General features: G+C 45.2%; 1 protein-coding gene and 1 long non-coding RNA gene across 3 annotated transcripts in view; one reads left to right on the top strand and one right to left on the bottom strand.

Annotated features, from left to right (window-relative positions):
• Nucleotides 1–442: 442 nt before the first annotated feature.
• Nucleotides 443–4,656, bottom strand: LOC137373946 (uncharacterized). The gene is made up of 2 exons (XR_010975740.1): nt 4,275–4,656; nt 443–2,517 (listed from the first exon to the last, which is right to left on the bottom strand). It is a non-coding gene; the product is annotated as an uncharacterized lncRNA (long non-coding RNA).
• Nucleotides 4,657–4,867: 211 nt separating this feature from the next.
• The window catches only part of mgaa (MAX dimerization protein MGA a), a 123,091-nt gene continuing 114,917 nt past the window's right edge, over nt 4,868–13,041 (top strand). Inside the window, exons 1-2 of one of the 2 annotated variants that reach the window (XM_068039614.1) lie at nt 4,868–5,791; nt 10,071–11,277. In XM_068039614.1, coding sequence (XP_067895715.1) covers nt 10,166–11,277 — 1,112 coding nt within the window. In that variant the 5' untranslated portion in view covers nt 4,868–5,791; nt 10,071–10,165. Of the gene's footprint in view, nt 5,792–7,490; nt 7,585–10,070; nt 11,278–13,041 lie in introns of those variants that run through there. The other variant, XM_068039615.1, reaches the window with a different exon arrangement.

Raw genomic sequence — 13,041 nt, forward strand, 5'->3', positions numbered from 1 at the left:
GAACTGTTTCATCAGAAGTGGCAGCAACTCTGTCAGAGGGGAGGGGATGTACTGGATTGCAGGACCTAGGAGATTGGAAGAGGTAAGAGCAAAGAGAGCATGTGCTTGGGAAACACCATTGAGAGTGACAGCAGTGTCAAAATCAAGGTGAAGAAGCAGTAAGCCTGGGAAGGAGGAAGGGGCATAGACCATTGCTATAGGAACGAGACACAAGTGTGGAGTCAGGCAGGAGTGTTGTTAAAGAAGTCTAGATTGGTGTGATATTTTTGTTGATCAGAGGAGGAGGGCAATATTTTAATGGCTGGTAAGGCCAAAGAAAGAAGCTTTGGGAGCAGGGTGGGTGCAGGGTGAAAGAATCTGGAGTAGGCCATGGTAGCTGGTGAAGAAGGAAGTAAGCATCAATGGGAATAAAATTAATACCACATTACAACAACAACTTGCATTCATTTGGAGCCTTTAATGTAGTAAAACAGTCCAAGGCGCTTCACAGGAGTGTAATCAGACTAAAACTGACACTGAGCCAAAGAAAGGAAGCATTAGGACTGGTGACCAAAGGCTTAATCAAAGAGGTAAATTTAAGGAGTATTGTAAAGGAGAAGAGAGAGGTGGAGTGGTTTCGGGCAGGAATTCCAGAGTTTGGGGCCTACATTTGTGACTTCTTGGTTTTGAGAATAAGGGGTTTAAAAGACTAGCAGTATATAAAATGTAAAAGTAAACAGACCTAATTTATTCATTCACAAGATATGGGCATTGCTGGTGAGGTCAGCATTCATTGCCCATCTCTAATTGCCCTCAGGAAGGTGATGATGAGCTGCCTTCTTGAACCACTGCAGTTCGCGTGGTGAAGGATCTCCCGTACTGTTGCGAGGTAGGGAATTCCAGCATCTTGACCCGGTGTTGATGAAGGAACACTGGTAGTGTTTCCAGGTTGGGTGGTGTATGACTTGGAGGGGGAAGTTGGAGGTGGTGATATTCCCATGCACCTGCGGCTCTTGTTCTTCTAGGTGATAGAGGTCGTGGGTTTGGAAGGTGCTGTTGTAGAAGCCTTAGTGAGCTACTGCAGTACATCTTATAAATAGTACACACTGCAGCCACATTACACTGGTGGTGCAGTGAATGAATGTCTAAGGTGGTGGAAGGGCTGCCGATCAAGCGGGCTGCTTTGTCCTGAATGGTGTTGAGGTTCTTGAGGGTTGTTGGAGTAGCACTCATTCAGGCAAGTGGAGAGTATTCCATCAGACTCCTGATTTGTGCCTTGTAGATGGCGAGCAGACTTTGAGGAGTCAGGAGCTGAGTCACTCACTGCAGAATTCCCAGCCTCTGACCTGTTCTTATAGCCACAGTATTTATCTGGCTGGTCTAGTTAAGTTTCTGGTCAATGGTAACCCCCAGGATTGATGGGAGAATTCGATGAAAGTAATGCCATTCAATGTCAAGGGAAGATGGTTAAATTCTCTCTTGTTTGAGATGGTCATTGACTGGCACACGTATGGTACGAATGTTACTTGCCACTTACCAACCCAAGCCTGAATGCTGTCTAGGTGTTGCTGCATGCGGGCACGGACTGCTTCATTATCTGAGAAATTGTGAATGGAATGAAACAGTGTGCAATCAAAGTGTGCAATGAACATCCCCATTTCTGACTTTATGGTAGAGGGAAGGTCATTGCAGTTGAAGATGGTTCGGCCTAGGACACTGCCCTGAGGAACTCCTGCAGTGATGTTCTGGGCTGAGATAATTGGCCTCCAATAACCGCAAGCATCTTCACTTGGAGGAAGAAAATGATGGAGGCAGTATTTGCGATGGTAACTATCCAAATAGTATCAGGCATTACTGTAACACTTTAGACATTACTAAATGTAACAAGTATTACTAACTGTGACTAACATTTTTTTAATACTCAGTCTTGGGATATGGGTGTCATTGGCGAGGCCGGCATTTATTACAGAACTACCTAGTTCCCCTTGAGAAGGTGGTGGTGGGCCTTCTTGAACTGCTGTACTCCATGTGGTGAAGGTACTCCCACAAAACCTTTAGGCAGGGAGCTCCAGGGTTTTGACCCAGTGATAATGAAGGAACAGTGATATATGTCCAAGTTGGGATGGTGTGTGATTTGGAGGGTAACTTGGAGGTGATGGCATTCCCAAGTATCAGCTGCTCTTGTCCTTCTAGGTGGTGGAAGTCGCGGGTTTGGCGATGCATCCTGTAGATAGAACACACTGCACCTTGGTACACCGGTGGTGGAGGGACTGGATGTTTAAGCCAGTGATTGGGGTGCTGGTCAAGCAGGATGCTTTGTCCTGGATAATACTGAGCTTCTTGAGTGTTGTTGAAGCTGCATCCATCCATGCAAGTGAAGAGTATTCCATCATACTCTGATTTGTGCCTTGTAGGTGGTGAAGAGGCTTTGGGGAGTCAGTGGATGAGCCAGTCGTTGCAGTATACCAAGTCTCTGACCTGCTCTAATAGCCATGGAATTTAGGTGGCTGATCCAGTTCAGTTTCTGGTCAATTGGGCCTGTCAAAGAAGAAAATTAAGTGTAATAAGTATTTTTTTTAAAATCCTCTGAGTACCTGGCATTAGTTTCCAGTCCGTACTGCACTTTAGGTTATGCATTATCTAATCCAGAGTTTTAGAGGTTGGAACCTCAACTCGGGGTTTGGATGATTTATATGCAGAGCACTGGAGTTACAGGCTGGATGTCAGGAGTTGGAAAGCTTTATGTATAGAATAGTGGATCCCTTAGAATAACCTATAGCGTGAAATCTAATCAAACAGTTTGAATTTTTTAAATTCTTTCATGGGATGTGGACGTCACTGGCATGACCAGCATTTGTTGCCGATCCCTAGTTTCCCTTGGCAACTGAGTGATTTGCTAGGCCATTTCAATGGGCAGTTAAGAGTTAAAAACATTGATGTGGGTCTGGATACACATGTAGGCCAGACCAGGTAAGGACAGCAGATTTCCTTCCCTAAAGAACATTAGTGAACCAGATGGGCTTTTATGACAATCGATGATAGTTTCATGGCACTGTTACTGAGACTAGCTTTCAATTCTAGATTTTTAAATTAATTAATTGAATTTAAATTCCACCAGTTGCCGTGACGTTATCACTATGCCACCATCACATACAAAATAGGAGCAGGAAAAGGCCAAATGGCCCCTCGCTCCTGCTCTGCCATTCAATGATTATGATTGCACTTCTACGTCAACTGCATGGTTCTGCCATTTCTCAATATCCCTTGATTCCTTTGGTGCCCAGTCATCTATCAATCTCAGTCTTGAATATACTCAATGACTAGGCACCCAGAGCCCTCTGGGTTAGAGAACTCCAGAAGTTCACAACCCTGAGTGAGGAAACTGCTCCTCATTTTAGGCCTAAATGGTTGACCCCATATTCTGAGACTATGGCCCCTAGTTTCAGACTCTCCAGCCAGGGGAAACAACTTCTCATTCTTCTAAACTCCAGAGAATATAGGTCCATTCAACTAAATCCCCCCGGAGAAGAGCCCTCTTATTCCAGGAAGCTGGAAGTAAACATTTGGTATATCTCCTCGAAGATAACGAAACCAGAACAGTATAGTACTCCGGGTGTGATCTCACCAAAGAAAGATTTCTTTACTCTTACACACTAACCCCTTGCAATAAAGGCCAACAAACCATTTGCCTTCCTAATATATTCCTCACATAGAATATAAGGAGTTACTAAAGTGGAATTTAATCATGATTAAAACGCTGTAGTTATGTGTGTGGATTGTAGAATAATGACGGACAACTGTAAGTGAGTGACTAAGGGCTCACCAGGTCAGATTTACATGCCGGAATATAATCTGTGAGTGGACATCCTGAGGAGTGAAGCTTGAGTATTTTATAACCATGATCAAAGCTCAGTACTTTCTATTGCAAGTTATTAGGTTGAATATGGAGCTGTTCGGACCCGTTTCATGCTATCTCTATTCATTTTTCTGCGATTTATAAGTGTTAAAAAAGACATGGCTCGTCATAACGTAAAAGTCGGTTTGATGTAAGGACATATCACTCCCAAAAAATAAAGAACGTGCTGTAAACAAGGTACGCCACAGGGTAAAAGATCACCATCAATTCGCTCACTACCACACGGGCATCTAACAAAGAAGCATTTAAATAGCGCCTTTGACGACCCCAACACATCCCCACATGCTTTACAGATTGACTATCACAGACAATGAGAATAATAAACTTTATTATCTGAAAATGGAAGAATATCCTTTGCAAAGGAGTTATTTATACATACATTAAGACTCCAATTAAAGCACGGATGGTGGCTTCAGCTACCTGGGTGGAGTCTGGCTTTGTTACCGGTGTGAACGCTGTGAAGCATTGTAACAGTGCGGCTAAAGTGTTACAGCGCAGCAATTAAAGGCACTGCGTGCTTCCCGCTCTGTCTGCAAAGCCCCGCGCGTCAGTGTTCCTCTACTAGGCAGCTCTTTGGGAGGAGGGAGAGGGGCGTGAACCTACTTGCATTCTTCCCCCACCCCACTACGAGACTCCATGCACCGTCAGCGCTTTTCTTTTTTGCAAGAACGTCTCGCGCTCTCCGGGATAGCTACTTTCCCGTCCCCCGCAAAAAAAACGACTAAGCTACACAGGCGCACAAGAGCCCCTCGCACCTCCTCCCCCTCGAGGCACGAACAACCCCACCTCTGCGCATGCGTTCTTCCCGGCGAGTTGGGAGGAGGCGGGGGGGCAGCGTTGCCCGCCGCGCAAGCGTGTTGGGGACGAAATTCGGGCTCGACAACATCAGGAGTGGAGCCTCGGCGCAAGGGCAGTCGGGAGTCCGGCGTATAGCGCACGCGCGGTGCTGCCGAAAGCGTCAGTGCGCACGCATGTTCCGAGCCGTTAGGTCACACGCAGAAATGGTTGGAGCGGAAGAAGCAGGCGTTTGGGTTGTGTAACCGGGACAAATGACAAAAGACCTGTGGTTGTATTGAAACGATATCGTAGATTGTGGGTTGCAACTTTGTTTTACTTTGGTCTAAATTGACGGTGTCGCGTGTGAGGGGGGGGGAATGAAGTCGGTGAGGGACTGGCACGCGCGCGCACGGGCAGGCCCTGGTTTTCACACGCGCGCTGAGCGCCAGTAACCGCCCAGTAGGAACAACAACAGCTCCTCCTCCCAGTCCACTCCTCCGCCTTCCCGAGGTGCAACGTTCGGTCGACGGGGCGGCTTCACGGCAGCAGGCAAAAACAAGAAGGGAGGGAGCACGTGATATAGAACGAGGTGGAGAAATAGAGCGGGATCCGGGAAGAGGGCGCCCAGGTAGCGGCCGAAATAGCGGTGAGGTTAGAAACGGATCGGGGGGGGTTTGGGTGGCGGGAGAAAAGAACGCGATGAGACAGCTACATGGTTTCCGTACACTAAGAGGAAATTTGCCATCAGGGAGGAGTTGGCGAGCTGCAGAAATTAGCACCTAGTGGGAACCGCGCTTCTTCAGTCTGCAGGATTCTGGGAACTCAGGGGCCGCATGCAAGACATCCTGCCCCCTTTTGGAAGGAATTGGTGGAGAGGGCAACCTAGCACTGTGGGTGAACATCAGGTACCAATCCCCACCCAATGCATACTCTCCAAAGTAATGGTCTGCAAAATAGTTTCTGGGTACTCATCGAGGCTCTGTGGTTAGAAAATTAAGAGGAGGGCGTGAGACTTGACCTCGATGAAGGGTTTTTCTTTGTTTGGAGATTGGCACCGACCGCTCGCAGGATTAAAGGTCTCGTTGATGGACATGCAGAGGCTGCTTTTCACGCGAGAGGGTAAGGAGTCTCATTTTTAAACTCAGCAACGCCTTGATTTTACCTCCCAACATTTTAATTGTACAGAGCGTGTGTAGAACATGCTCAGTCTTTTGGTATCATCATCTCAGGAGGAGGCTGATAACTTATTTTTATTTTTTTAAGAAAAACACTGAACAATGCACAGCGCTGATTACCGTGTTGTTTAGAACTCATGAGTAGAAATGCAGTGTCTGCTTATTAAGGCAAGGTGGGAGTTTGCAATTCCTGCAGATTTGTTTCAGCATCGTGTGTGGTTGTAAATTGGGAGGGGGAGTCCAGGCCTGCGGCTTGAACGGGAAAGCATGGAGGTGCGATGCCTGGGCAGATTGCTGACTTGAAAAGAGGGCGAAGTGCTCAGTGGTGAGGAGGGAAGCTGTGCTGGAAGTGTGAAGCCCGGGATGTAATGTCATGGCTGCATTCTGCGCGGTTCTGGGAACAGTCGGACCGACAGCAGCTTTCTGTTCCGACACGTGTGGAAACACCCAGACCGGGCTCGGAAGCCCACTGCAGTGCAGAGTCAGCCCATTCCCAAATATCAAACACAGACGCTAATCCCTTTTAAATCTTCCCTTGAGTGCATGACCCTGGCAGCACTTGGCCCCGGGGAGACCGCTGTTACTTAGGTGTTCATATTTGTGCTGGGAGTGGGTTTGTCTCACCGCTTCGCATTTGATGAAGCCCCGTTTCGGGGCCTCTCCCCATCCCTTTTGAGTTGGAGTCTGGGAGACTGCAGAGCCTGGTGGTAGAGGATGCGAGTTTGGGGAGGAGGGGTGATGTTGCCGAATCGGCAGGGTCGTTATTGTCCCCCCGCTCCATGGAGGACCAGGATGGAGCTCTTTCAGTGACTCGAGTGTTGAGCTGGAGAATGTCCCGTTCCCCTGCGATCCCCAGGGCTGTTGTGGAGGGGTTGGGGATCCCGGGCTCTGATCCCAAGGTCAGTGTGGGGTTCCCGGGCTCTGATCCCCAGGGCATGTGTAGGTGTGGGGTTCCCGGGCTCTGATCCCCAAGGCAATGTGTAGGTGTGGGGGTCCCGGGCTCTGATCCCCCGGGTCGGCGTGTGGGTGGGGGTCCCGGTTCTTAACCCCCGGGTCGGTGGGGTTGGGATCCCTGGGCTCTGATCCACAAGGTCGGTGGGGATGGGTGTCCCGGGCTCGATCCCTCCAGCTACGCTACTGTTACTTTGTATCAGCGCGAACAGTGTTGCCAAGTCGGGGGTCGCCCGGTTGCGCTACCCGCCGCCTTCTCAGCCGTTTGATGGGATCCATGCGGTGGGGGAGGGACAAGGGGATCATTGCCCAACAATCGGGGATGGGAGTCTTTAGGTGGGGGGTATTGAAAGCTCGGAACCGGGGCGGATCGAGGAAGGCGCCAAATCAGGTCGGGGGAGCTCGATTGGAGCGGCCTGGGGCGGCAACAGCTCCCCCGTTCACGTGGCGGGGAAGAAGCAATGAAACTCCTGGTAATGTATCCCGACCGGGGATCTCCACCGGCTCATCGACTGTGTTCCCGGCGGCCGCGTGATCCATGGGGGTCTGGGTGCAGGGACTGCTCGACCCAAACCTGCCTAAACCAGACAGGATAAATCGAGCGGAGCATCCTGTTTGCCGATTTCAGTCCTTGGTTGCTCAGCCCCTTGCTGGGGGTGGGGTGGGATGCAGCGCACTGTCCTGTCCACACGCTTCCTTTGGTCACTGCAGGGCAGGGTAATCGGAGTCTGCTTAAACGAACCAGGGTTCATCGGACTTGCACCGTGGATAATCTATTGTATATAAGTAGGTATTTATGCAATTTGGATGCAAGCTGTTTTGCAGTTTGGAGATCTGAAAAGTACATTGGGTGATTGATTTTAGTATACTCAGCATTGCACTGAGTTGTGGGCTTGTTTATACAAAAAAAACTGTTCAGCGTTTGGAGGAACCACAACAAAACCAATATCAACCTGCCAGTAGGGAAACAAAATTTTAGATTTGTTGCTTTCCAGTTTATCTGCTTAATGTGTAACTTTTAATGTGTCATACCAATATTTTGAGATAAATTATGATAAATACTTCCTGTGTTTCACAAACACTTTTTTTTGGTCACAGGAACTGTTCCTTTTATAACATCACAAAACTTTGTTTTAATTACTTGGAATGGATTGAACCATGTTTAATTATTTGGAAAATAGATATGAATGGAACAAAGGTCACACAGTGATGAGAGTCTGAAATAGTTTATCATCTGTGTTTTATGTTTTGTTGTTAAGTGTCTTTGCACTACTCATTGTTACCAGATATTAAAATTGCATGCATAATCATAGCACAGATCATTTTGTTAAACAACAACTTACATTTGAATAGCACCTTTAATGTGTAAAATGCCCTGAGGTGCTTCGCTGGAGCATTATCAGACCAAAAAAGAACACACTAAGCCATATAAGGAGATATAAGGACACATTCTTGGTTCAAGAGGCAGGTTTTATGGAGATTTAAAGGAGAATAGAGAGACGGAGAGATTTAGGGAGACATTCCAGAGCTTAGGGCCTAGATAGCAGAAGGCACAGCTGCCAATGGTGGCACAAAGGAAATTGTGGATGTGCAAGAGGCCAGAAATGGACTTCTATTTCGTCATTTCCTTGGAAGTATCCAGAATGGCCACCTCTAGGCGCGTATCCATTGTCTCTCGAGACAAGGAGGCCAAAGAAGAAGAACCAGAATGGCATTTTTTTTAATTGGAGTTTACACCAAATAACCAAAATATTGCAAGAATTTAATTTTTTTCCTAAGTTAATTTCTATTGTACGAAATTATATATATCTAGAAATCATTTACATGCTAGAATTTAGTTTGAGAAATTCAGATGGTTTATATATTTGTAGAGTAAAGGATACCTGGGAGAAAGTTACAAGAATTTAATTGAGAGGTTGAATATTTTGAGTTTATAAATTTATACACAGGAATGAAATATCATCTGGCATCTAGTTGAGTGGATAGTACATAAAGCTAGAGTGCTAAGTATGAAACTGAAGCAGTTTGTAATTGCACTGGGAAACTGACAATCTTGGGATGCTTCTATCTTACCATTGTGACTGTAGCAGCTAGAAATGGCAGTCGTCATGCATTTTATAGGTGTATATACTGTCAATATGCCATGATTACTATTTGTAATCTTTATTCCACCAGATATATGCATGTATATGTAATGTATTTCTTTGTAAGTTAATATTTCAAATAATGTGTTTGGAAAATGGTTAGAAACCAGTTACAGTTGTGCAACTTTTCAATGATGACAAACTTGGACTGATGTGACTGGGACTAAATTATTTGCAGTTGAAAATTTCCATGTATCTGAATATTGTATTTGGAAAGTTCTTTTGCTTTGAAACATTGGTTGAATCAGACAGGCGGGTGATATTCTGCAAGTGTCAATGATAGTTGTGCTGTTTTTCTTCTATTAACGATCATGGAGATTAGGTGTTAGTACATTGTGGGGGTGGGCACAGATGTGAGTTTTGGCTTGTTTCATTATAGGGCTGGATTTGGGTGCTGTAAGTTCTGCTTCAGTGATTGCTTGGGACTAATGTGACTGGGAAGCCTTGGTTTTGGCTCTGGGTTAGAAGGTAATCCGTACTGTAGTTTTCAAACAAAAGATAATTTATGTTATTACCTCTTCTGATACTGGGGAGCAGCACATCCTATTTCAAACATAGTATTGGAGAGCTAGTTTACAGAAGGTATTAATTGTGCAACAATCTTGCTTGGACTTGGTAACCAATATGATACTGAACAAACATTCTATATTACTGCTAGTTACATGGGCTGAGACTAGTGGATGCTCAACATTGGTGGCTTGTTGTCTTGTCTTTTTTTCACACACCGTGTTTCTTGCTTCTGTTCTGTCTTGAATTGTTTGACAGGGTTCAAGGAATATATTAGGAATATTAAATATTGTGCATCAGATGGCCTGCTTTAAGGATATAAAAGATATATGTCAGGGACCCTAATTGGATATGATCTATATCAGAAACTTGGATCCAACCAAAGAACATGCAAGCAACATACTTAACCTTCACCTGAAAATAGCAAGTTGAGTAAATTTCATTCCCTGCTAGGAAGCTTCTCTTTTAGTATCAGGATTCATTGTATGGCACTGATACGTGTTAACGTGGAGCTGAGAGTTGGAGCTCCTTGAGCTGCTATCATGGGCGCAGAGAAATTGAGTTTGAGATCCTGTTGGAAATTTATTTGATGCTGTAAATGTTTTTATTTGTATCTTGCAGGGTGGTAGATGGGCCTCTCTTGACGACAGGTTTGGATATCTCTTTCTCTCTCTCTCTCTCTTTCTCTCTCGGATGGGCTTTGACCTCCAAAGAATATGGAGAAACAGGAATTAGTATATGCAAAGCAGGAGAGCAGCAGCTCACCAAACTCGGGTACACCCGCTGCATACTTTGTCATTCTCAAGCAGGCGTCTGGTGGTGGCAGCACTGAGCGTAGCATGTTGGTGGCTAAGCAAGAACTTGGGGGTGTCGGTTGCATCCTGGAGAAAAGAAACAAACTGGGACCAGGGAGAGTCCGCCACCCATTTGAGTGCCGTTCTGGAAATGTCTGCGTCACCTTAGAGAACCAGGAGATGTGGAATCAGTTTTACAAGCGTGGCACGGAGATGATCCTAACAAAACACGGCCGCCGCATGTTCCCAAATTGTAGATTCTGTATCTCAGGGCTTGATTCTTCAAGGAAGTACATCCTAGTAATGGATATTGCTCCTGTTGACAACCACCGCTACAAGTGGAATGGACGGTGGTGGGAGGTAAATGGTAAAGCGGAACCACATGTCCTTGGCAGGGTGTACATTCATCCCAATTCACCTTCCAGTGGAAGCTACTGGATGAGGCAGCCCATCTCCTTTTACAAACTGAAACTTACCAACAATACTCTAGACCAAGAAGGTCACATTATCCTGCATTCCATGCATCGATACCTGCCACGCTTGCATGTGATCCCTGCTGACAAACTCACTGATGTAATTCCTCTCAATGGCCCAAATGTACTCACTTTCACTTTCCCACAGACGGAGTTTGTGGCTGTGACTGCTTATCAGAACATAAAGATCACTCAACTGAAGATTGACTTCAATCCATTCGCAAAAGGCTTTCGGGATGATGGACTGAACAGTAGGCCCATGCGAGAGTTAAGGCACCGGGGCAATGACTTAACGGATGGAGGTTGCAGCGATGACTCTGCTTCTTCCAGGAGTGTGGTAACTGAACCCAGTGGGCACTTCAAAATTAAAAGTGAGGAACAATCTGAAACACAATCTGAGCACAGGAAAATGCAGGGTGACATCCATGCATCTCCATGCGTAAGTTTTGATGGGGAATTGTATAACACTGATGAAGAGGAAGGATGCCTGGAAGCCGAGATACCAAAAATAAGTGAATTTAATGCTGGAATGGGCATCAGGAAGAAAAGAACAACTGAGAGGTAAGCAAAGACTTTGAAAGAACAACAAATCTGCTATACCTCCTTGTTTTAATGTCTTATCAATTTTTCAAATTTGGCTGCCCTATGACAGCAAGGTAACCCCTTTCATTTTATACTGGCAATAAAAATCTCTTTCAAAAACATGCTGTCTAATTTCTCTAACGTTTAGATTGCTGGCTTTTTTTCTGTACATTGTTTTGATATGCTTTGTATTCACCAAGATCAGTAAAACTCCCTCCACACCTCCCTCCATCACATGTTCTGAGGAGAATTACAGCATGGGGAGTTAAGACTACATTAATTCTTCCCCAACTCTAACATCAAGCACCCCCACTCCAACAGTGTGACATTTCCATTTCCCAACTAGGCCTTGTGACTTCTTTTTACTTATTATAATGAGCTATTTTAATATGTATGTTCCCATTGGAAACTGAATTTGAGTGCTCCGAACTTGTTTTGCTTAGGCCCAATAGGTACAAGAGAAGTGACTTTCCATGTTGGTATGAGATTTCAGGAGTAAAAGGACAGTGTGCTGCTCCATTGGGCTAACCAGTTTTCAAACACCCGTTAAGTTTCTTACTGTAGTGACTTCCTTAGAATGAGGTATTGTGAAGAAGATTAGCTGGTAGGCTCCAAAGGATAGGCAAGTAAATAAATTGCGAGTTGGATATGTGGAAAATTGGAAAGTGACAATTTGAGTTGGTGTGTGATGCTTGTCAATGTATTTGATGGCACATCTAATCCATTCCAAAGGTAATATGTTTGGTTCCAGACCAGCTATCTGTTAAATAGTAGCCATTTATCTTGACTCTAGTTTCAGAACATTGAAATTTCCTGTATTTGGTGCGTTGCACTGAATAGTTATTTGCCTGATGGAGTAAACTAAATCTACTGAAACATGGTAGGAGCCCTGCCATTGAATTTGTTGTTTCATTAGTGTCCAGGGGAAACTTGACATTTCTTTCTTGAGGATGTGAATGAAATCTGAGCAGAGCAGCACATAAACCGAGTGGTTTATCATTGTAGTCTGTTGCAAACTGTTGCTTTGCCTCAGCAGAAAATTCAGTTGAAAAGTTTTATGCAAATGGTGCCTGGAAAGTTGAACCATTTGACAAGTAACACCATATGAAATTTGAATCTTGTGTTCAACAAGCATATCTTGGATACATTTGACATAATTTTGCTTCGACCTAGATTCCCTTCAGGATTTAAAACTAGTGAATTCCACGCCTTAGTGATAGGTCCATCTACTCTTGTTTGACATGTGGATAAGGCAGTTATAAGACCATGTGTAATTAGCCTGAGATTTATTCTGTTCCCAGCATTCATAGGGAATTTAAAATTTAAAGGGCTTTCACATCCTGCAAAGATAGAATAAAAATGTTTCAGTCTAGGGAATGAAAATCTTTGTTTCTTGCAAAAGGATACATTGCATAAACTCGCTAAAGAGATTAACAAACTTTATTGTGGAACATAACACCAAATGTATTACCTTGCTGACTGGGATCTGCTTGAGAAATTTGGTACTCACTCAACATGGGAGGAGGTGGCGTGGAATGTTATGGACATGACGGGGGTCTTGGCTGCCGACTGGAGAGCTGGCAATTTTTGGGAAAGGCCCATCATATGACGAGCCAATCAGGCACTTGAGAGACTACTGGTGGGCCTTTCCCAAGATCGGGACCCTGGAGATGGGAATTCCCGCCCGCTGAGAGCTGCCGGCCATTCAGAGGCTGGCAGCTGTTTTGCTCCGCATCCTCACCA

This window comes from Heterodontus francisci, chromosome 9 (assembly GCF_036365525.1).
Source record: "Heterodontus francisci isolate sHetFra1 chromosome 9, sHetFra1.hap1, whole genome shotgun sequence".
In the NCBI taxonomy this organism is placed as follows: Eukaryota; Metazoa; Chordata; class Chondrichthyes; order Heterodontiformes; family Heterodontidae; genus Heterodontus; species Heterodontus francisci.